The following is a 25241-nucleotide window of genomic DNA, read 5'->3' as shown; positions in this document are numbered from 1 at the left end:
TCCGGGCAGTTCCGCCTTAAATCCATGGAGTTCTGGCTGGGATCTGGGCAGTTCCGCCTTAAATCCATGGAGTTCTGCCTGGGATCCAGGCAGTTCCACCTTAAATCCGGGCAATTCCACCTGGGATCCGGGCAATTCCACCTTAAATCCGTGGAGTTCTGGCTGGGGTCCGGGCAGTTCCACCTTAAATCCGTGGAGTTCTGCCTGGGATCCGGGCAGTTCCACCTTAAATCCATGGAGTTCTGCCTGGGATCCAGGCAGTTCCACCTTAAATCCGGGCAATTCCGGCTGGGATCCATGGAATTCCAGCTGGGGTCCATGGAGTTCTGCCTGGGATCCGGGCAACTCCACCTTAAATCCATGGAGTTCTACCTTAAATCTGTGCAATTCCGGCTGGGATCCATGGAGTTCTGGCTGGGATCCGGGCAATTCCACCTTAAATCCGGGCAATTCCGGCTGGGATCCATAGAATTCTGGCCAGGATCTGTGGAGTTCTGCCTGGGATCCGTGGAATTCCAGCTGGGATCCATGGAATTCTGCCATAAATCCACAGAATTCTGCCTGGGATCCATGGAATTCTACCTTAAATCCATGGAGTTCTGCCTGGGATCTGGGCAATTCCGGCTGGGATCCATGGAATTGTACCTTAAATCCATGGAATTCCAGCTCGGACCCGTGGAATTCCACCTTAAATCCATGGAATTCTGGCTGAGATCTCTGGAATTCTGGCTGGGATCCATGCAATTCCGGCTGGGATCCATGCAATTCCACCTTAAATCCATGGAATTCTACCTTAAATCCATGGAATTCCACCTTAAATCTGTGCAATTCCGGCTGGGATCCATGGAATTCCAGCTCGGATCCATGGAATTCTACCTTAAATCCATGGAATTCCAGCTTAATTCCATGAAATTCCAGTTTAGAGCCGTGAAATTCCAGTTTAGTTCCATGGAATTCCAAATTAAATCAGTGGAATTTCAGGTCAAAGCCATGGAATTCCAGCTTAAATCCATGGAATTCCAAATTAATCCCATGAAATTCCAAATTAGATCCATGGAATTCCAGCTTAAATCCATGAAATTCCAGTATAGATCCATGAAATTCCATTTTAAATCTGTGGAATTCCAAATTAATCCCATGAAATTCCAAATTAGATCCATGGAATTCCAAATTAAATCCATGGAATTCTGAATTAAATCCACGGAATTCTACCTTAAATCCATGGAATTCCAAATTAATCCGATGAAATTCTGAATTAAATCCATGGAATTCTATTTTAAATCCTTGAAATTCCAGTTTAGATCCGTGGAATTCCACCTTAATTCTGTGGAATTCCAACTTCAATCCATGGAATTCCAGCTCAAGTCCATGGAATTCCAAATTAGATCCATGGAATTCCAAATTAGATCCATGGAGGAATTCCAATTAAATCCATGGAATTCCAAATGAATCCCATGGAATTCTGAATTAAATCCATGGAATTCCAAATTAAAGCTGTGGAATTCCAGTTTAGATCCATGGAATTCCACCTTAAATCCATGAAATTCCAAATGAATCCCATGAAATTCCAACTTAAATCCATGGAATTCTGAATTAAATCCATGGAATTCCAAATTAAAGCTATGGAATTCCAGTTTAGGTCCATGGAATTCCACTTTAATTCTGTGGAATTCCAGCTCAAATCCATGGAATTCCAAATTAGATTCATGGAATTCCAATTAAATCCATGGAATTCCTAATCAATCCCGTGGAATTCCAGTTAAATCCATGGAATTCCGAATTAATCTCACGAAATTCTGAATTAAATCCATGGAATTCCTACTTAAATCCATGGAATTCCAAATTAATCCCATTTTTCTGCTCCAAAGCACCTTTCTTTTGCGGAAAATCAGAATTTTCCTGGAAGAAACTTGAGGAAAAAAGGAATTTTGAAGGAATTTTTGTGGAATTCTCCTGGGATTGGTACCAATTTTTTGGGATGATTTGCCACCAAACCATAAAAATGGGAGGATTTCAAAATTGGAACGATCTGAAATCCCAAAAAACCATGGAAAATGTCTTTTAAATCCCAAAGAAACCATGGAAAATGATTTTAAAATAATAAAAAAAAAAAAGATGAAATGTTTTTAAAATCCCAAAATCCAAGGAAATGGTTTTTAAATCCCCCAAAAAATTAGGGAAATGCTTTTTAAATCCTAAAAAAATGAGGGGGGCGGGTTTTAAATCCCAAAAAACCAAGGAAATGTTTTTTAAATCCCAAAAAAAGAGGGGAATGGTTTTAAAATCTGAAAATAACCGAGGAAAACATTTTTAAATCCCCAAAAAACCCCGGAAAAATTGATGTTTAGGAAACAAACTGTGACATTTTCAGGTGATTTTTAACCCTTTTTATGGCTGAAAAGTGATGGGAAACAAGTGAGGGATTCCAGCAGCTTTAGGAATTCCCTGGATTTTATCCAGGAATGCAGAAATCAAGGAATGACCAGGAATTTTTTCCCTCAGGCCATCCTGCATCTGGACAGTCCCAAATCCGCCCGCTCCATGCACAGCTTCCTGCAGCAGTATCCCTATTCCATGGGGGAGCACACCCTCACCTGCTCCTTGTCCCCCTGCGGAGACATTCCTGAGGTAAAAATTCCCGATTTTTAGCCATCCGGTGGTTTTTTTGGGATAGGAAAACCTTCAGGGGTTGGGATTTGCTTCAGGGTCAGGATTTCCCTCAGGATTTGGTGTGGATGAGGCGGGAAAATGGCCATGTCCCCTCATGGAGACATTGCTGAGGTAAAAATTCCCAGTTGTTAGTCATCCGGGTTTTTTTATTGGGATAGGAAAACCTTTAGGGGTTGGATTTCCCTTAGGGTCAGGATTTCTCTCAGGGATGGATGGGATTCCCCTCAGGGATGGGATTTCCCTCAGGATTTGGTGCTGTGGGTGAGGCAGGAAAATGGCCTTGTCCCCTCACAGAGACATTCCTGAGGTAAAAATTCCCAATTTTTAGCCATCCAGTGGTTTTTTTTGAGGTAGGAAAACCTTCCTGCAAAGAGCTCAGGGCTGGGATTCCCCTCAGGGATGGGATTTCCCTCAGGATTTGGTGCTGTGGGTGAGGCGGGAAAATGGCCTTGTCCCCTCACAGAGACATTCCTGAGGTAAAAATTCCCAATTTTTAGCCATCCATTGTCTTTTTTGGGATCAGAAAACCTTCCTGCAAAGAGCTCCAGGATGGGATTTCCCTCAGGGTTGGGATTTCCCTCAGGGCTGGGATTTTCCTCAGGATTTGGTGTGGATGAGGTGGGAAAATGGCCTTGTCCCCTCATGGAGACATTGCTGAGGTAAAAATTCCCAGTTTTTAGTCATCCGGCTTTTTTTATTGGGATAGGAAAACCTTTAGGGGTTGGATTTCCCTCAGGGATGGGATTTCCCTCAGGATTTGGTGCTGTGGATGAGGCGGGAAAATGGCCTTGTCCCCTAATGGAGACATTCCTGACATTGCTGAGGTAAAAATTCCCAATTTTTAGCCATCCGGTGGTTTTTTTGGGATAGGAAAACCTTCAGGGGTTGGGATTTCCTTCAGGGTCAGGATTTCCCTCAGGATTTGGTGTGGATGAGGCGGGAAAATGGCCATGTCCCCTCATGGAGACATTGCTGAGGTAAAAATTCCTAGTTTTTAGTCATCCGGGTTTTTTTATTGGAATAGGAAAACCTTTAGGGGTTGAATTTCCCTCAGGGATGGGATTTCCCTCAGGATTTGGTGCTGTGGATGAGGCGGGAAAATGGCCTTGTCCCCTCATGGAGACATTGCTGAGGTAAAAATTCCCGGTTTTTAGTCATCCGGGGTTTTTTATTGGGATAGGAAAACCTTTAGGGGTTGGATTTCCCTTAGGGTCGGGATTTCTCTCAGGGATGGATGGGATTCCCCTCAGGGATGGGATTTCCCTCAGGATTTGGTGCTGTGGGTGAGGCGGGAAAATGGCCTTGTCCCCTCACCGAGACATTCCTGAGGTAAAAATTCCCAATTTTTAGCCATCCAGCGTTTTTTTTGGGGATAGGAAAACCTTCCTGCAAAGAGCTCTGGGATGGGATTTCTCTCAGGGCTGGGATTTTCCTCAGGGATGGGATTTCCCTCAGGATTTGGTGTGGATGAGGCGGGAAAATGGCCTTGTCCCCTCATGGAGACATTGCTGAGGTAAAAATTCCCGTTTTTTAGTCATCCGGGTTTTTTTATTGGGATAGGAAAACCTTTAGGGGTTGGATTTCCCTCAGGGATGGGATTTCCCTCAGGATTTGGTGCTGTGGATGAGGCGGGAAAATGGCCTTGTCCCCTAATGGAGACATTCCTGACATTGCTGAGGTAAAAATTCCCAATTTTTAGCCATCCGGTGGTTTTTTGGGGATAGGAAAACCTTCAGGGGTTGGGATTTCCTTCAGGGATGGGATTTCCCTCAGGATTTGGTGTGGATGAGGCAGGAAAATGGCATGTCCCCTCATGGAGACATTGCTGAGGTAAAAATTCCCAGTTTTTAGTCATCCGGGGTTTTTTATTGGGATAGGAAAACCTTTAGGGGTTGGATTTCCCTCAGGGATGGGATTTCCCTCAGGATTTGGTGCTGTGGATGAGGCGGGAAAATGGCCTTGTCCCCTAATGGAGACATTCCTGACATTCCTGAGGTAAAAATTCCCAATTTTTAGCCATCCAGTGTTTTTTTTGGGATAGGAAAACCTTCAGGGGTTGGGATTTCCTTCAGGGTCAGGATTTCCCTCAGGATTTGGTGTGGATGAGGCGGGAAAATGGCCTTTTCCCCTCATGGAGACATTGCTGAGTTAAAAATTCCCGGTTTTTAGTCATCCGGGGTTTTTTATTGGGATAGGAAAACCTTTAGGGGTTGGATTTCCCTTAGGGTCGGGATTTCTCTCAGGGATGGATGGGATTCCCCTCAGGGATGGGATTTCCCTCAGGATTTGGTGCTGTGGGTGAGGCGGGAAAATGGCCTTGTCCCCTCACAGAGACATTCCTGAGGTAAAAATTCCCAATTTTTAGCCATCCATTGTCTTTTTTGGGATTGGAAAACCTTCCTGCAAAGAGCTCCAGGATGGGATTTCCCTCAGGGGTTGGGATTTCCCTCAGGGCTGGGATTTCCCTCAGGATTTGGTGTGGATGAGGCAGGAAAATGGCCATGTCCCCTCATGGAGACATTGCTGAGGTAAAAATTCCCGGTTTTCAGTTATCCGGCTATTTTTATTGGGATAGGAAAACCTTTAGGGGTCGAGATTTCTCTCAGGGCTGGGATTTCCCTCAGGATTTGGTGCTGTGGGTGAGGCAGGAAAATGGCCTTGTCCCCTCACAGAGACATTCCTGACATTCCTGAGGTAAAAATTCCAGATTTTTAGCCTTCCAGCGTTTTTTTTGGGAGGTGGGAAAACCTTCTTGCAAAGAGCTCCGGGATGGGATTTCTTTCAGGGTTGGGATTTCCCTCAGGGCTGGGATTCCCCTCAGGGTTGGGATTTCCGCCAGCATTTGGTGCTGTGGGTGAGGCGGGAAAATGGCCTTGTTCCCTCACAGAGACATTCCTGAGGTAAAAATTCCCAATTTTTAGCCATCCAGCGGGTTTTTTTTGATAGGAAAACCTTCCTGCAAAGAGCTCAGGGATGGGATTCCCCTCAGGGCTGGGATTTCCCTCAGGGTTGGGATTTCCCTCAGGGGTTGGGATTTCCCTCAGGGGTTGGGATTCCCCTCAGGGTTGGGATTTCCTTTGGGGGTTGGGATTTCCCTCAGGGATGAGATTTCTCTCAGGATTTGATGCTGTGGATGAGGCGGGAAAACGGCTGCCAGTGTGTTGTGGGATAAATCATGGATTTGGGAATTATGGAATGGGTTGGGTGGGAAAAGATCTTCAATCCCAACAATTCCACCTCATCCGTGGGCAGGGACACCTCCCACTATCCCAGGTGGATCCAAGCCCCAGTGTCCAGCCTGGCCTTGGGCACTGCCAGGGATCCAGGGGCAGCCCCAGCTGCTCTGGCAATTCCAGCCCAGCCCCTCCCCACCCTCCCAGCCAGCAATTCCTTCCCAACATCCCAGCCCAAGCTCCCCTTTCCCACTGGGAAGCCATTCCCTGCCTCCTGGCCCTCCAGCCCTTGGCCCCAGTCCCTCTGCAGCTCTCCTGGAGCCCCTTTAGGCCCTGCAAGGGGCTCCCAGCTCTCCCTGGCTCCTTCCCTTCTCCAGGGCAACATTCCCAGCTCTCCCAGCCTGGCTCCCTGTGAATTCCATCCTGGCAGCTCCCATTCCCTGTTCCTTCCCAATTCCATGACTTTGGGATCCCATTCCCAGCTGGTTCCACGTCAGCTCCAACAAGGGAATCAATTGTTCTTTTCCTTCCATAGGGAAAAAAATGCTCCAAGTGCTTTCCCAGCTCTTCCCATCCTAAATTTGCTGAAATTCAGGATAATCCCACTTTTCCCCCTTTTTCCATCTTTTCTATCCTCACTTTGTGCCGAAGGAAAGAACCAAATCCTGAAGACTTTTCCTCAACTCTAAAAATTCCAAGGAATCCCTTCAAAAGATAATTCCCAAAATTCCTGCTGGTGAGGGAATATCCCTCAGGGATTTGTGGTGGGAGCACTGAGGTTCAAGTCCACTTTTTCAGCTTTTCCCTGGATCTGGGAGTGAGGAATTTAGGAATTGCAGTGCTCCTTTATCGCTTCAGGATTTGATTCCTGGGATTTTCCTGGAAATACCTGAATTTCAAGCCCTGAAATGCCAAAAATAAGGAAAATTCCTGGAGCAGGGAAGGAGGAATCCGGGATCATTCCATCCCACTGTCCTAGCTTTTCCCCAAAATTCCCTCTGGGCTTCAGAGTTAAAATTCCTGAGTTTATTTTTTTAAAGGGAATTCTGCTGTTGTTTCTAATCCTGATCCTTCTCCAACGAATGTAAAGTGCCTTTGGAAAAGAGATGGAAATCTCAGCATGGAATTTCGTAGGAATTCTGGATTGTGGTGCCTTTTCCGGGAGAAATTCTTTGATTTAACGCTCATTCCATGAGTTTATTCCACATAAAAGTCATGGAAAAACTGGGGTGGGGGAGGAGGTGCTGTAGGGAATGGTTGAATTTTAGGGATAGGGAGTGGGGATTATAGGGAATGGTTGGATTTTTGGGATTGGGGTTATAGGGAATGGTTGGATTTCAGGGATAGGGATTGGAGTTATAGGGAATGGTTGGATTTTAGGGATTGGGATTGGAGTTATAGGGAATGGTTGGATTTTAGGGATAGGGATGGGGTTTGTAAGGAATTGATGGATTTCAGGGATAGGGAGTGGCTGGGTTTGCAAGGAATGGTTGGATTTTAGGGATTGGGATTGGAGTTATAGGGAATGGTTGGATTTTAGGGATAGGGATTGGGGTTATAGGGAATGGTTGGATTTTTGGGATTGGGGTTATAGGGAATGGTTGGATTTTAGGGATTGGGATTGGGCTTATAGGGAATGGTTGGATTTTAGGGATAGGGATTGGGGTTATAGGGAATGGTTGGATTTTAGGGATAGGGATTGGGGTTATAGGGAATGGTTGGATTTTAGGGATAGGGATGGGGTTTGTAAGGAATTGATGGATTTCAGGGATAGGGAGTGGCTGGGTTTGCAAGGAATGGTTGGATTTTAGGGATTGGGATTGGGGTTATAGGGAATGGTTGGATTTTAGGGATTGGGGTTATAGGGAATGGTTGGATTTTAGGGATTGGGATTGGGGTTTGTAAGGAATTGATGGATTTCAGGGATAGGGAGTGGCTGGGTTTGCAAGGAATGGTTGGATTTCACGGATTGGGATTGGGGTTATAGGGAATGGTTGGATTTTAGGGATTGGGATTGGGGTTATAGGGAATGATTGGATTTTAGGGATTGGGGTTATAGGGAATGGTTGGATTTTAGGGATAGGGAGTGGGGATTATAGGGAATGGTTGGATTTTAGGGATTGGGGTTATAGGGAATGGTTGGATTTTAGGGATTGGGATTGGGGTTATAGGGAATGGTTGGATTTTAGGGATTGGGATTGGGGTTACAGGGAATGGTTGGATTTTAGGGATTGGGGTTATAGGGAATGGTTGGATTTTAGGGATTGAGGTTATAGGGAATGGTTGGATTTTAGGGATTGGGATTGGGGTTACAGGGAATGGTTGGATTTTAGGGATAGGGAATGGCTGGGTTTGTAAGGAATTGATGGATTTTAGGGATAGGGAGTGGGGTTTTTAAGGAACTGATGGATTTCAGGGATAGGGAGTGAGGGTTTGGGATGTGATTTGTTTTAGGGAGGGCACGGGGCTGTTTTCTCAATGCTGGTGTTAATTATGGCAGTAACGAGGGAGAGGAGGAGGAGGAAGAGGAATAAGGAATAGGAGGAGGAGGAGGAGGAAGAGGAGGAATAAGAAGAGGAGGAGAAGATAAATGGAGGAGGAAGAGGAATAAAAGGAGGAGAAGGAAGAGAGGAGGAGGAGGAGAAATAGAAGAAGGGAGGAAGAGAAATGAGGAGGAAGAGGAAGAAGGGAAGAGAAATAAAAGGAGGAGGAGGAGGAAGAAGAGAAAGAGGAGGAAGAGGAATAGGAGGAGAAAGGAAGAGGAATTGGAGGAGGAAGAAGGGAAATTGGAGGAGGAGGAAGAGAAAGGTGGAAGAGAAATTGGAGGAGGAGAGGGGAAAGAAAAGGACAAAGGAGGAAAAGAAGGGGGAGGAGGAAGAGAGAGGAGGGGAAGGAGGAGAAGGAAAAGAAGAGGGGGAGGAAGAGGAGGAGGAGATGGAGAAGGAAAAGAGAAGAAGGGGAAGGAGAGGGAGCTGGAGATCCAAGAGCTCAACTCTGTGCCAAGCCCTGAGCCATCCGCACCCTCCCCAGCACAGGGAAGGAGGAGCTGTCTGGGAAAAGAGTCCACATCCCTGTGCCCCAACCCCATCCCAAACCCATCCCAGCCCCACAGCTGATCCTGCTCCCTCTATCCCAAACCATCCCAACCCCACATCTGATCCTGCTCCCTCTATCCCAAATCCATCCCAAACCCATCCCAGCCCCACATCTGATCCTGTTCCTTCTATCCCAAATCTGTCCCAAACCCATCCCAACCCCACAGCTGATCCTGCTCCCTCTATCCCAAATCCATCCCAAACCCGTCCCAAACCATCCCAAACCCATCCCAGCCCCACAGCTGATCCTGCTCCCTCTATCCCAAACCATCCCAACCCCACATCTGATCCTGCTCCCTCTATCCCAAACCCATCCCAAACCCATCCCAGCCCCACATCTGATCCTGTTCCTTCTATCCCAAATCTGTCCCAAACCCATCCCAACCCCACAGCTGATCCTGCTCCCTCTATCCCAAATCCATCCCAAACCCGTCCCAAACCATCCCAAACCCATCCCAGTCCCACAGCTGATCCTGCTCCCTCTATCCCAAACCCATGGGAAATCCATCCCAAACCCACATCTGATCCTGCTCCCTCTATCCCAAATCCATCCCAAACTATCCCAGCCCCACATCTGATCCTGCTCCCTCTATCCCAAACCCATCCCAAACTATCCCAGCCCCACATCTGATCCTGTTCCCTCTATCCCAAACCCATCCCAAACCCGTCCCAAACCCATCCCAAACCCATCCCAGCCCCACAGCTGATCCTGCTCCCTCTATCCCAAACCCATCCCAAATCCATCCCAAACCATCCCAAACCCACATCTGATCCTGTTCCCTCCATCCCAAATCCATCCCAAACCCACATCTGATCCTGCTCCCTCTATCCCAAATCCATCCCAAATCCATCCCAAACCCATCCCAGCCCCACAGCTGATCCTGCTCCCTCTATCCCAAATCCATCCCAAACCCACATCTGATCCTGCTCCCTCTATCCCAAATCCATCCCAAATCCATCCCAAACCCACATCTGATCCTGCTCCCTCTATCCCAAATCCATCCCAAACCCATCCCAGCCCCACATCTGATCCTGCTCCCTCTATCCCAAACCCATCCCAAACCCATCCTGCTCCAAACCCCGGCGGTTCTGAGGCAGGGATGATCATTCAAGGTTGGAATTCTCATCCTGGGAATAGGATTTGGAACAATTCCCTGCAATTTCGTCTCCCTGGTGCCTCCCTTTGGGGTTGGTGGGATGTGGGAATCCAGTGCTGATCCCTGTGGAATTGGCAAATCCTGACCCTGGCTTTTCTTTTCCAGGCTGAAGCTGGGAAAAGGGAAGTGAAGAGAGAGGAAGGGAGCAGAGGAAGGTATGGCCTGCGAGGATTTTTGGGAATTGGATCCGTTTCTTTCCCTCTTGGAATGTTCATCCACCATCGGGGGCTGCTGAGCCTCCCTCTGGCCCAGCTCCTTCCTCCAGCTGGGTCCTGCTGCTCCTCCTTCCCAATCCCTGTGCTCTGCATCCCTGCCGAGCCCAAATATTTGGGATTCCTTAAAAAAAAACCATGGAAAAACGGGGGGGGGGGGGGAAATCCTCATTTCCGTGGAGTTTCCCATGTTTTACTCCTCTGCTCAGGTCCTGGCAGGTGCGTGGGGCTCCTCGCGCTGCCGGGGCGTGAATTCCATCCCGCAGCTCTTCCCTTCTCTCCCTGCCTCTGGAATTCCTCTTCCCAACTGCTGAGTTCCCAGAGAATTCCTTGTTTCCCTTTTTAACTCCGCCCTCACTTGGTGCTGCAGGTCCTGAGGGGATTCCTGGGAATGTTCAGCTGCTCTTTAATCCCAGAATCCCAAAATCCGTTGGGTTTGTGCCATTCCCGACTCTTTTAGGGACGCTGCTTGTCGGGAATTTTCTGTCCCTGGGGTTTTTCCTTGTGGGTTTCGCTCTGGATTTCTGATTTGCTTTAGGAATTCTAGAGGTTTAGAAGGTTTTTGTTAATTAAATATTTAAAAATCCCTTTTTTCTGGGATTCCAGCCCAAATTCCCATGTGAGTTTTGGTGCTAAAACCCCCAAAATTGTCATTATTTTCCTAAACTTGAAGAAATTCCGTTATGGAAACGCTTTCCATTCCCAGATCCCGATGCTTTCGTTGTCATTCCCAAATTGCAGGGGGCTGCTCATGGAATTTTGTTTTTTGCTGATTAAATACTTAAAAATCCCTTTTTTCTGGGATTCCAGCCCAAATTCCCGGCTGAGTTTTGGTGCTAAAACCCCCAAAATTGTCATTATTTTCCTAAACTTGAAGGAATTCCGTTATGGAAACGCTTTCCATTCCCAGATCCCACTGCTTTCGTTGTCATTCCCAAATTCCAGGGGGCTGCTCATGGAATTTTGGTTTTTGTTAATTAAATATTTAAAAATCCCTTTTTTCTGGGATTCCAGCCCAAATTCCCGTGTGAGTTTTGGTGCTAAAACCCCCAAAATTGTCATTATTTTCCTGAACTTGAAGGAATTCCGTTATGGAAACGCTTTCCATTCCCAGATCCCGATGCTTCCGTTGTCATTCCCAAATTCCAGGGGGCTGCTCATGGAATTTTGGTTTTTGGTAAATAAATATTTAAAAATCCCTTTTTTCTGGGATTCCAGCCCCAATTCCTGGCTGAGTTTTGGTGCTAAAACCCCCAAAATTGTCATTATTTTCCTAAACTTGAAGGAATTCCGTTATGGAAACACTTTCATTCCCAGATCCCGCTGCTTCCGTTATCATTCCTTATCCCATGTGGCTGCTCATGGAATTTTGGTTTTTGGTAAATAAATATTTAAAAATCCCTTTTTTCTGGGATTCCAGCCCAAATTCCCGTGTGAGTTTTGGTGCTAAAACCCCCAAAATTGTCATTATTTTCCTAAACTTGAAGGAATTCCATAATGTAAACTCTTTCCATTCCCAGATCCCGATGCTTTTGTTGTCATTCCCAAATTCCAGGAGGCTGCTCATGGAATTTTGGGTTTTGTTAATTAAATACTTAAAAATCCCTTTTTTCTGGGATTCCAGCCCCAATTCCTGGCTGAATTTTGGTGCTAAAACCCCCAAAATTGCCATTATTTTCCTAAACTTGAAGGAATTCCATAATGGAAACTCTTTCCATTCCCAGATCCCGATGCTTTTGTTGTCATTCCCAAATTCCAGGGGGCTGCTCATGGAATTTTGGTTTTTGCTGATTAAATACTTAAAAATCCCTTTTTTCTTGGATTCCAGCCCAAATTCCCATGTGAGTTTTGGTGCTAAAACCCCCAAAATTGTCATTATTTTCCTAAACTTGAAGGAATTTCATTATGGAAATGCTTTCATTCCCAGATCCCGCTGCTTCCGTTGTCATTCCCAAATTCCAGGAGGCTGCTCATGGAATTTTGGGTTTTGCTGATTAAATACTTAAAAATTTTTTTTTTTGGGATTCCAGTCCAAATTCCCATGTGAGTTTTGGTGCTAAAACCCCCCAAAATTGTCATTATTTTCCTAAACTTGAAGGAATTTCATTATGGAAACACTTTCCATTCCCAGATCCCGCTGCTTCCGTTGTCATTCCCAAATTCCAGGGGGCTGCTCATGGAATTTTGGTTTTTGTTAATTAAGTATTTAAAAATCCCTTTTTTCTGGGATTCCAGCCCCAATTCCCGGCTGACTTTTGGTGCTAAAACCCCCAAAATTGCCATTATTTTCCTAAACTTGAAGGAATTCCATAATGGAAACGCTTTCCATTCCCAGATCCCGATGCTTCCGTTGTCATTCCCAAATTCCAGGGGGCTGCTCATGGAATTTTGGGAGCGCTCATTCCCGAATTCCTGGAAGCAATGAATCGCTCTCTCTCTGATTCCAGAGGGGTGGGCTTTAATTCCTCCTTCAAAAGGGACTTTTCCATGGATCCCAGCTCCTGAGGAGATGGAAAAGGGACATTTTTCCCTGCTCCACACGTTTTCCACTGAATTCTTCCAGTTATGGTTTCATAGGAAGCAGAAAACACCTTAAAAAGAATACTATTATTAATTATTTTATTAATTTTTTATTAATTATTTTCTTAATTTTATTAACTTTATTAATATTTATTTTATTACTAATAATTCACAGATATATTGGATACTAATATAAATCTTACCTTTCTAATACAATAGAAATATTTATATTCTATATAATCAATTAATGAAATTATTGTATTCTTTTAATTAAAATTATTTGCTTATTTATTCATGATGTGTTTAAATATTAGACTTCTAAAATATAATTTAAATTGGATTTTATGTTTATATTTAAATATATATTAATTATAGATATTTGTTTAAATATATTATATTATATTATGTTATATTATATTATTTTATATTATTTTATATTATAACATACATTTATTGTATTGTATTACATTACATTATATTATATTATATTATATTATATTATATTATATTATATTATATTATATTATATTATATTATGAATTTTAAAATATTTAAATTATTGTTATTTAAATATAAATATGGTGTTTAACTAATGAATAAATAATAATTTAAGTTATTATATAATGAAATATATAATTTAAAATATATAATTTTATAATACAGGTTACATATATATAATATTTAAATAAATAAGCAAATAGGTAATTTTATTATATAATAAAGATTTATATTTATAGAATAATTCTATTATATAATAAAAATTAAATTATTATATCATTATTTAAATTACTAATTTTAAATTAAGAATAAATTATTATATAATAAAAGATACAGTTTAAGATACTACAGTAATATCTGTTTTAAATATATAATTTAAATTACATAAATATAACATCTAAATAAAAATAAATAAATACTTTTATTATATAATATTTATATTTCTATAATAATTTCGTTATAGAGTCAATAAATAAATATAGAAAATAAAATATTATTTCTTAAATTATTACTTAGATATAAATATAATATTTAAATAGATAATAACTGACATTATTATATAATAAAAGATGTCATTTAAAATCTATAATTATAGTAATATCTATTTTAAAAATGTAATTTTAATTGCATAAATATAGCATTTAAATCAATAACAAATAAATAATTTTACTGTGTAATATTTATATTTATATGATACTTTTATTATATAATAAATTAAATATTGTTATTAAATTATTAATATTAAATTATTATTGTTAAATTATTATTATTAAATTATTATTAAATTATTAGTATTAAATTAGTATTTAAATAAAAACATAGTATTTAAATAAGTAATAATAATTAAAATTATTATTAATTTTTAAAAGTAATAAATAAGTAATAAATTACTTTAATAGAATAAAATACATCATTTGAGCTATAGAATTCTAACAACACCTATTTAAAATACATAATTTAAATTACACCATCCAAACATAATACTGAAAGAAATAAAAACTTAACAATTCTAATACTCTCCTGATCATTTCATTCCTTTAACAAGGAATGAAATCCCTTGGGAATTCTTTCCTTGGGGGACCCCATCCTGTGCCTGCCTCATCCCGGGGTTTATCCCCATCCCAAATCCCAGCCCGCTCCTCCTGCCCAGCCCTCGGCAAAGCTCTGCCCCTTCCCTTCTCCAGAGCTCTCCCCTCGCTTGGATATTCCCATTTTTCCCCTCTCTGGGATGTTCATTTCTCTGAGGCCTGAGCTCTCTGAGGGGATGAATTCCTGAGGAATTCCCGAAGGGAACGATCAGCACCAAAAGTTGAATTATTCACCTCAATCTTGGTCACCTCCGAAGGCAGAATTCCCGCTCCCGTTTTCCTGACGCTCCAGGAAAAGCCCGCAGAGGTGGCGCCGGGAGTTTTCTGGGAATTGTAGAATTCTCCACACCTGCTTTGATTTCTTGTGTTTCTTTTTAAATGCATTTAGCTCTGGCTGGAAAAAAATTCCAGAGGGATCGGGAATGGTGCAAAGAGCAGCTGCAAATCCAGCGGGAGAGCCCAGGGCGGCCAAGAAAGGGCCCATTCCCGGCCCAAATGTCCCGGAGGAGATTCCAGAGGGACAACTCGAGGTTCCCGAGTCCCACCCAGGAGGAGCAGCGAGGGAACCGCCCACAGGGATGGATGTGGAGGGTGTGGATCGTGGGATTGGAATTCCCGCGGTTCCTGCCGGCACCGGAGCGAGGTCGGAAGAGAAGCCGGTGGCGTTACCCGGAGCGAGGAAGGAAGAGGCTCACCCCGAGCCGGAGTTGGAAATGAAAAAGGAGGATGAGGAGCCCTCTGCTCCCACCATGGAACCTCTGGAATCATCCAGCAAGGCTGAGGGGGAGCCAGCGGCGATCCCAGCGGCCGGAGAGCCTCCGGGAGCCATCCCTGGAACGACATTCCCGAGCTCGGATGAGGCTCCCGCGGACGCGGCGTCACCCGGTGCCACCCAGCCGAGCACGGAGCCGGCTGCTCCGGAGAAAAACCCCATTCCCGAGGCTGGGAAAAGCAGCCAGGAAACATCCACGGAGAGGAAAGCTGTCCCAAAAACTGTGGATGCTCCAGGGAAAAAACTGGATGTGGCGGGAGCAGAGAGAGAAGGGAAGGCGGAGGAATCCGTGCTCAAAGCTGCGGGGGAAAATGCCGGGAAGATTTTGGTCAAGGCTGGGGCAGAGTCGGAGAAACCACTTGGAAAATCGTCAGCCAAGGGTGGGGCTGCCGTGGAAAACTCTGGGAATGCCGGTGGCGACAGCCACGCGGGAAGTTTGGTGAAAATCCCACAAAATAAAGGGGTGGGAGCTGCAAAATCCGACGAAAGCCGCCCGGCGGCTCCGGTAAATCCCGCTGCATCCCTCAAGGAATCTTGCATTGGGAAAACCCTTTTGAAGGCAGTGGTGTCCGTCCCGGATATCCTGAAGCAAAGAATTCCAGTCAGGATCAATGAACCTTCCCTGGGGAAAGCTGGGGAGCAGAAAATCCCCCCCAAACCGGAGCTGCGGGGCCAAACGGGGCCGGAGAAGAAAATCCCATCCAAAGGCCCAGCTCAGCCGGGAGCTGGGAGCAGCCAATGGAAAGGGAACGGAAACTCCGGAGCAGATGGACAGGGAGATGGTGGGAGGAGCTCATCCCAGCAGGAAAAGGATTCCCAGCTGGAATCTCGGGCTGGTTCAAAGCAGTGCCAGCAGGGAGAGAGCGGAACATCCGGCACCAAAGGGGATCCCGGCGGGAATCAGGTGAGGAGGGCGGGAATGCCGCCGGTCCCCGTGCTTCTCCCGCTCTGGGATACTGGGATCGCGCTCCCTTTCCCTTTTCCATGAATCACTGGGCCACCAGAGGAGCTGCTGGGCCACCAGTTGCCTTTTAGCTGCAACACCAGGGTGTAACTGGTTGGAAAATCCTACGGAAAAAGTTGTTTGAAGCGAACGTTTGATTGTATCCTACCTGAATTCCTTGGAGCAGCTCCGAATGGGAAGGAAGGAGCTCGGTGTCCTTTGGGGAGCTGGAATTTGCTTTGCCAAGCCCTGCATGGAAAAGGGGCTCCTGAGCCAGGTGGCTCCTGTTGGTGGCAAATCCCTGGAGCGGCTCCGGAGCCGGAGTGGCCGTGGGGACATCCCAGAGCAGCTCCTTGAGGTTAAACATGGCTGTGCTTGGTGGGGATTGGGATTTCCTGGGATTTGATGGGAATTTTTTGGTCTCGTTTTGCAGGCTCCTGGTGGGGGTGGTGCTGCCGCTTGGAAAAGCGGCGCCGGCAGCGGCGGAAAGCAGAGGGAGGTAAGGATGGAACGGGATTAAAGGGATGGGGTGGATGGAAAAGGGGATTTTGGATGTTCCAGAGGCTGGGATTGGATGGGATTTAAGGTGTTTTCCAAACCATTGCAGGATTCCATGACGTTCCTGCTCTCGGGAATCTTTCTCCTCCTCCCACAGTGGGATCATCAAATTCCTGCCCTTCTTCCATGCAGTGTCCATGGATCCCATGGGCTCTTGGATGCTGCAATCTCTTTGGGATCGGTTTCCCTTTGGATCTCTCGGTCACTATTTCTGGGTTCATGGAGCTGGGAAGCCCCAGCTGGGATCAGATCCCATAAATCCATCACCCAAACCTGCCCCAAATCCCAGTTTCCCAGCTCCCGGTGTCCAATCCCTTTTCCCAAGGCAGCTTTTCCAGCTTGGCCGGGTGTGGAGCCATCAGGAAGAGCCCCTCACTCCCTCTGGGTGTGGATCCTTGGGATTTTCCATGCTCCACATGGGGATGAGGTGGTTCGTGCACCCTCGGAAAAGGAATTTCTGGCATAAAAGTTGGAAGCCTGGATATTTTTATTAATCCCAATCCACACAAACCTTTCCAGGGTGTTCAGGAAGTCGATGGCGACAGAACTTCCCCAGGTGTGGGAGTCAATCCCAGGAGGGAGCTCTGCACCCTCTGGAAAAGGCTTTGGAATGACAAAGATAAGAACCAAAAGCTCTTTCCCAAGATGTTTGATTCCATGGAATGGAATGGAAATGGAAGCAGGCTCTTCCATTCCCTCCACCGTGCCCGCCTGGCATTCCACATTCCTCATATTCCTGCAGGGAATGTCGCACAGGCCCACGTCAGTCCCGCTTTTCTTTGGGATTTTAAAAAGGAAAAGGAGGAAAAGGCACAAATCCCTTGAATTTCAGATGGTTTTCCTGCTTCCAGCTCGCCTCAGCCTTCGAGTTCAGCTGGGCACGAGTTTTTTCCCTCATGCCGTGTTAAATATCCATGAAAATTTGAGGGTAGGATGGAATATTTTGAGGAGAAAAAGTCACAAAACTTTGGAATTACCGACGGAAGGAATCAGAGGCATTGTTTGGGGCAGGGCACTTTGGGACCCAGAACTGTGAACTGGCAGGAATTTTATCCATGGAATCTTGTCCGTGGAATTTCATCCACTCAGTTGTATCCATGGAATTTTATCCTTTGAATTTCATCCATGGAATTTTATCCATGGAATTCTATCCTTTGAATTTCATCCACGGAATTTTATCCAAGGAAATTTAGCCATGGAATTTTATCCACTAATCTCATCCATTGAATTTTATCTGTTGAATTTTGGCCATGGAATTTTATCCATTTGGATTTTATCCATTGAACTTTATCCATTGAATTTTATCAGTTGAACTTTATCCATGGAATTTCATCCATGGAATTTCATCCATGGAATTTCGTCCACTGATTTTTACCCATTGAACTTTATCCATGGAATTTTATCCAAGGAAATTTATCCATGGAATTTCATCCATTGAATTTTATCTGTTGAAATTTACCCATGGAATTTTATCCATTGAACTTTATCCATGGAATTTTATCCACTGAATTTCCTCCATTGAATTTTATCCACTGAACTTCATCCATTGAATTTTATCCACTGAATTTCATCCATTGAATATTATCCATGGAATTTTCTCCACTGGATTTCATCCATGGAATTTTATCTGTTGAATTTCATCCACTGATTTTTACCCATTGAACTTTATCCATGGAATTTTATCCATTGAAATTTATCCATGGAATTTTATCCATTGAATTTTATCCACTGGATTTTATCCACTGAACTTTATCCATGGAATTTTATCCATTGAATTTCATGCACTGAATTTCATCCACTGAATTTTACCCATTGAATTTTATACATTTAATTTTGTCCATTGATTTTTATCCATGGAATTGTATCCGTGGAATTTCGTCCACTGATTTTTACCCATTGAACTTTATCCATGGAATTTTATTCAAGGAAATTTATCCATGGAATTTTCTCCACTGAATTTCCTCCATTGAATTTTATCCACTGGATTTTATCCATTGAACTTTATCCAAGGAAATGTATCCATGGAATTTTATCCACTGAATCTCATCCATTGAATTTTATCTGTTGAATTTTATCCATGGAATTTTATCCATTGAATTTTATCCATTGAACTTTATCCATGGAATTTTATCCACTGGATTTCATCCATGGAATTTTATCCATGGAATTTCATCCATGGATTTTTATCCACTGAATATCATGCACTGAATTTTATCTGTTGAACTTTATCCATGGAATTTTCTCCATGGAATTTTATCCACTGAACTTCATCCATGAAATTTTCTCCATTGAACTTTATCCATGGAATTTTATCCACTGAATTTCATCCACTGATTTTTATCCATGGAATTTTATCCTTTGAATTTCATCCATGGAATTTTATCTACTGATTTTTGTCAATTGAACTTTATCCATGGAATTTTATCCAAGGAAATTTATCCAGGGAATTTTATCCACTGAATCTTATCCATTGAATTTTATCTGTTGAATTTTATCCACTGTATTTTATCCATTGAAATTTATCCATTGAATTTTATCCATTGAACTTTATCCATGGAATTTTATCCAAGGAAATTTATCCATGGAATTTTATCCACTGAATTTCATCCATTGAATTTGATCTGTTGAATTTTATCCATGGAATTTTATCCACTGGATTTCATCCGTGGAATTTATCCACTGAATTTCCTGCGGTGAGTTTTACCCATTAAATTACATCCACTGACTTCTATCCATGGAATTTCATCCATTGAATTTTATCTGTTGAATTTTATCCATTGAAATTTACCCATGGAATTTTATCCACTGGATTTCATCCATGGAATTTTATCTGTTGAATTTCCTGCGGTGAGTTTTACCCATTAAATTACATCCACTGACTTCTATCCATGGAATTTCATCCACTGAACTTTATCCCCCGAACTCCCTCCGTGGAATTCCATCCCCTGTTGATCCGCTGCCAATCTTCCCAAGGGCTTTGGGTTCCGGAACGAAACCTGAGTTTAATTAACTTAATTACTCACCACAGTGCTGGGATTTAAGTCCTGAACCTTTTTTTCCTACCCTCCAACAAAATTTGGGAATTTCTTTTCCCCCTGGATCCAAGGTGCGGACGCTCCTGCTGGGGATGACATTCAAACGTTGTTCCGTTCCCGTTTTTCCGCTTCCCAGGAGGAAGAGCTCTTCCCGTTCAACCTGGATGAGTTCGTTACGGTGGACGAGGTGGTGGAGGAAGTCGAGTCTCCGGTCACCCCGCGGCGCAACCCGCCCAGGGGGAAGAGAAAAGAAGGTCCCAAAGCCAACCCTTCGGAGCCGGCGGCCAAGAAGAGGAAAGGGAAGAGCTCCGGAGCGAGCGCGGCCGAAGGTGAGCTGTCCTTTGTCACCTTGGATGAGATCGGGGAGGAGGAGGACGCCCCGGTGCCGCTGCCGGGCGCCGACCCCCAGGGCCTGGTGGTGGTGGATGAGGTGGTGGAAGAGGAGGAGCTGTCGGAAGCGGTGAAGGATCCGCAGGCGCTGGTGACGCTGGATGAGATCTCGGAGCAGGAGGAGCCGGCTTCCCACAGGGACGGGCCCCGGCCGGAATTCGAGGAGCGCGATCTGAAGGCCGAGCCCTTGGTGACGGTGGATGAGATCGGGGAGGTGGAGGAGCTGCCCCTGAACGAGCCCACGGAGCTGAGCGCCGAGGAGGGAAAAGCCAATCCCGGGGATTGCGCGGCCTCCCAGGTGCCCGACGATCCCAACGCCTTGGTGACCGTGGATGAGATCCAGGAGGACAACGAGGACAACCCTCTGGTGACTCTGGATGAGGTTAACGAGGATGAGGATGATTTCCTGGCTGACTTCAATCACCTCAAAGAGGAACTAAACTTTGTTACAGTCGATGAAGTCGGGGATGAGGAAGAAGAAAACGCTTTCCCAGGGAAAAATCCGCCCGAGGATGAAGATGATGAAGATATTGTTGCTGTTGCAGGACCAGAAGAAATGGGAATTCTGGGAGATACGAATCCAGAGGAGGAAATGGCTGAAATCTCCAAGCCAAAAGGTGAGGAACCTCAAGGCCAGGTTGCACCTGGGCTGGTGGAAGGTGTCCCTGTCCGTGTCCTTCAGATCCTTTAGGGTGTCCCTCCCAACCCAAACCGTTCCACGGCTGCGTCCCCTCATCCCACGATTCCATCCCAACGTGCGTTTCTGTCCCCCCAGCAGCTCAGCTGGGATCAGGAGATGCAGAACCAAAGTCTCAGCAGAAGAAAACGACTTTTCCAGGTGCCTCCAAGACACAGAGCACTCCCAAAGGTAAATCCAAAGGAACCTCCCCCCAAGGATGCTCCCGGTTTTTTCTGGCTGGAAGATTCTTTCCTGCCCGTTTGAAAATTCCTCCCGTGCCTCACAACCACAGTGAACCTCCAAGTCAGGGCCCAGAATCCGTGGTTTTTCTTGGCTCCTCCAAATCCATGTTTAACCAGTTGGTTAAACTTGGAAACCTCACACGGAAAGTTCTTTTTTTTTCCTAAAATTCCCAAATCCAGATGGAATTATTGATTATTAGCCCGGCGCGGTGTGGTGTCTCCTGTCATCCTGTGGCGAGTTTTATTCCCAACATTCAGGGTCTGGAAAGGAGGGAATTGCTGCCAGAGCTGTGAAATGGGAATGTAGAGATGGAGTGAATTCCATGGGGTCATTCCTTCAGGAATTGCTCCAACATGGATCATTTTTCCATGGGGTCATTCCTTCAGGAATTGCTCCAGCATGGATCCCTTTTCCATGGGGTCAGTCCTTCAGGAACTGCTCCAGCTTCCATGGGTTCAGTTCTTCCAGAACTGCTCCAGCATGGATCCCTTTTCCATGGGGTCATTCCTTCAGGAATTCCTCCAGCTTCCATGGGGTCATTCCTTTGGGAACTGCTCCATTGTCAGTCCCTTTTTCCATGGGGTCAGTCCTTCAGGAACTGCTCCAGCTTCCATGGGGTCATTCCTTCAGGAACTGCTCCAATGTGGGTCATTCCTTCAGGAATTGCTCCAGCCTGGATCCCTTTTCCATGGGGTCAATCCTTCAGGAACTGCTCCAGGTTGCATGGGGTCATTCCTTCAGGAATTGTTCCAACATGGATCCCTTTTCCATGGGCTCAGTCCTTCAGGAACTGCTCCAGCATCCATGGGGTCATTCCTTCGGGAACTGCTCCATTGTCAGTCCCTTTTTCCATGGGCTCAGTCCTTCAGGAATGCTCCAGCCTGGATCCCTTTTCCATGGGCTCAGTCCTTCAGGAATTGCTCCAACATGAGTCACTTTTCCATGGAGTCTTTCCTTCAGGAACTGCTCCAATGTGGGTCACTCTTCCCTGGGATCAATCCTTCAGGAACATGGGTCACTCTTCCATGGGTCATTCCTTCAAGAACTGCTCCAGTGTTGGGTCCCTTTTCCATGGGGTCATTCCTTCAGGGGCTGCTCCAACATGGATCCCTTTTTCCATGGAGTTGGTCATTCAGGAATTGCTCCAGCTTCCATGGGCTCAGTTCTTCAGAAACTGCTTCAGCTTCCATGATGGGGTCAGTCCTTCAGGAATGCTCCAGCCTGGATCCCTTTTCCATGGGCTCAGTCCATCAGGAACTGCTCCAACATGGATCCCTTTTCTATGGGGTCAGTCCTTCAGGAACTGCTCCAACTTCCATGGGGTCAATCCTTCAGGAACTGCTCCAGGTTCCATGGGGTCGTTCCTTCAGGAATTGTTCCAACATGGATCCCTTTTCCATGGGGTCATTCCTTCAGGGGCTGCTCCAACATGGATCCCTTTTTCCATGGAGTTGGTCGTTCAGGAATTGCTCCAGCTTCCATGGGCTCAGTTCTTCAGAAACTGCTTCAGCTTCCATGATGGGGTCATTCCTTCAGGAATGCTCCAGCCTGGGTCCCTTTTCCATGGGCTCAGTCCTTCAGGAACTGCTCCAACATGGATCCCTTTTCCATGGGCTCAGTCCTTCAGGAACTGCTCCAGCTTCCATGGGTTCAGTTCTTCTGGAACTGCTCCAACATGGATCCCTTTTCCATGGGCTCAGTCCTTCAGGAACTGCTCCAGCTTCCATGGGTTCAGTTCTTCTGGAACTGCTCCAACATGGATCCCTTTTCCATGGGGTCATTCCTTCAGGAACTGCTCCAACTTCCATGGGGTCAGTCCTTCAGGAACTGCTCCAACATGGATCCCTATTCCATGGGGTCAATCCTTCAGGAACTGCTCCAACTTCATGGGGTCATTCCTTCGGGAACTGCTCCATTGTCAGTCCCTTTTTCCATGGGCTCAGTCCTTCAGGAATTGTTCCAACATGGATCCCTATTCCATGGGGTCATTCCTTCAGGAACTGCTCCAACATGGATCCTTTTTCCATGGGCTCAGTCCTTCAGGAATTCCTCCAGCTTCCATGGGTTCAGTTCTTCTGGAACTGCTCCAACATGGATCCCTTTGCCATGGGGTCATTCCTTCAGGAATTGTTCCAACATGGATCCCTATTCCATGGGGTCAGTCCTTCAGGAACTGCTCCAGCTTCCATGGGGTCAGTCCTTCAGGAACTGCTCCAGTTTCCATGGGGTCATTCCTTCAGGAATGCTCCAGCCTGGATCCCTTTTCCATGGGGTCAGTCCTTCAGGAACTGCTCCAATGTTGGTCCCTTTTTCCATGGGATCATTCCCTCAGGAGCTGCTCCAGCTCCCATGGGGTGGATTGCTCTATTCCCAGAAAACGGTGGGTTTATTGGAAATGGAGATGACCTGTGCATCGAAACAGGGCAGGGACCAGCTTGGGTGAAAAAACCGGATTTTTGGAGCACTCAAGAACTGTAATTTCCCCTTGAGGAATCAAAGATTCCCCAGGTTCAGCTAAAGGAATGTGAGGTTGGAATATTCCTTGGAGCTGGGTGTGGTGACTGTGGTGTATCCTCAGCTCTGGATATCCTGGTCCCCAAGGCCGGATTCTTCTGCCAGATCTGCTCCCTCTTCTACGCCGACGAACCCTCCATGATCAACCACTGCAGGACCCCCCTGCACCGGCAGAACATGGAGGTACCGCCCGGGAAAACGGGAATATCCCCCCCAAATCCTTGGATTCGGGGGTGTGGAGAATTCCACAAATCCTTGGATTCGGGGGTGTGGAGAATTCCCCGCGAGTTCACGCGTCACGGGGTTTGGGAACACACAGCCCGTGGGAATATGGGATCTTCTAATTCCATGCCCAGATTGGGGGGAATCCTGAGATTCAGCCACGTTCCCTTCAGGAGCTTCCGGTGTCAATGCCATCCTGGGAGCCGAATTTGGGGTTTTTTGGGACAAATCCCACCTTGGCCATGGGAGGAGCTGCCTGAACCTAGCCCAGGTGTTCCTGGGCCTGCCCTGGTTTTAGGGGATGACCCCGGAATATCTGTGCAGCACCGTCTCTTCTCCCTTCTCCACAGAAATTCATGGCCAAGCAGGACAACGGCGGGGAAGAGCCGAGCTCCAGGTGATGGGAGCACGGAAGGACCTTCCCAGGAGCGACGCTTCGGGGCCACTCAGTTCTGTGTCTGTGGATTTCCTTTGTCCCTTGGGGTCAGGAAGGAGCATCCGTGGTGTAAAAAAAAAAAAAAACAATGGAGCTGGGAACAGACTAAAGCCAAAGCCGGTGAGGGTTGGATTTGTGTCTCCGATCATCCGACGTGGGAGAGGCTGTTCCAGGTGTCCCCAGGAAATAAATGTTCTTACTGTATAGTTACCCCGGGGCTCGTGTTTGGGGCCATTCCTTGGGGTTTGGCAAGTCTGGATGCTGCTGGAGCTCCGGGGGATTAATGTGGGTGGGTCCAGTGGAGAGCTGGGAAAGGGTCTGGAGCATCAGGAGAGGCTGAGGGAGCTGGGAAAGGGTCTGGAGCTGCAGGAGAGGCTGAGGGAGCTGGGAAAGGGTCTGGAGCTGCAGGAGAGGCTGAGGGAGCTGGGAAAGGGTCTGGAACTCCTGGAGAGGCTGAGGGAGCTGGGAAAGGGTCTGGAGCTGCAGGAGGGGCTGAGGGAGCTGGGAAAGGGTCTGGAACTGCAGGAATGGCTGAGGGAGCTGGGAAAGGGTCTGGAGCTGCAGGAGAGGCTGAGGGAGCTGGGAAAGGGTCTGGAACTGCAGGAATGGCTGAGGGAGCTGGGAAAGGGTTTGGAACTGCAGGAGAGGCTGAGGGAGCTGGGAAAGGGTCTGGAACTCCTGGAGAGGCTGAGGGAGCTGGGAAAGGGTCTGGAACTCCTGGAGAGGCTGAGGGAGCTGGGAAAGGGTCTGGAACTCCTGGAGAGGCTGAGGGAGCTGGGAAAGGGTCTGGAACTGCAGGAGAGGCTGAGGGAGCTGGGAAAGGGTTTGGAACTGCAGGAGAGGCTGAGGGAGCTGGGAAAGGGTCTGGAGCTGCAGGAGAGGCTGAGGGAGCTGGGAAAGGGTCTGGAGCTGCAGGAGAGGCTGAGGGAGCTGGGAAAGGGTCTGGAGCTGCAGGAGAGGCTGAGGGAGCTGGGAAAGGGTCTGGAGCTGCAGGAGAGGCTGAGGGAGCTGGGAAAGGGTCTGGAGCTGCAGGAGA

General features: G+C 46.1%; 1 protein-coding gene across 2 annotated transcripts in view; it reads left to right on the top strand.

Moving 5' to 3' along the window:
• Positions 1–24415, top strand: part of ZNF638 (zinc finger protein 638) — a 91969-nt gene extending 67554 nt beyond the window's left edge. Inside the window, exons 18-25 of one of the 2 annotated variants that reach the window (XM_069014832.1) lie at positions 2503–2628; positions 10201–10250; positions 14802–16089; positions 16562–16627; positions 19858–20728; positions 20887–20979; positions 23612–23730; positions 24120–24415. In XM_069014832.1, coding sequence (XP_068870933.1) covers positions 2503–2628; positions 10201–10250; positions 14802–16089; positions 16562–16627; positions 19858–20728; positions 20887–20979; positions 23612–23730; positions 24120–24170 — 2664 coding nt within the window. In that variant the 3' untranslated portion in view covers positions 24171–24415. The remainder of the gene's footprint in view (positions 1–2502; positions 2629–10200; positions 10251–14801; positions 16090–16561; positions 16628–19857; positions 20729–20886; positions 20980–23611; positions 23731–24119) is intronic. The other variant, XM_069014831.1, reaches the window with a different exon arrangement.
• The last annotated feature ends 826 nt before the right edge of the window (positions 24416–25241 follow it).

Source organism: Aphelocoma coerulescens, chromosome 4 (genome assembly GCF_041296385.1).
Source record: "Aphelocoma coerulescens isolate FSJ_1873_10779 chromosome 4, UR_Acoe_1.0, whole genome shotgun sequence".
NCBI lineage: Eukaryota > Metazoa > Chordata > Aves > Passeriformes > Corvidae > Aphelocoma > Aphelocoma coerulescens.
Note: the sequence above shows the minus strand (reverse complement) of the source record. Positions and strands in the feature narration are given on the sequence as shown.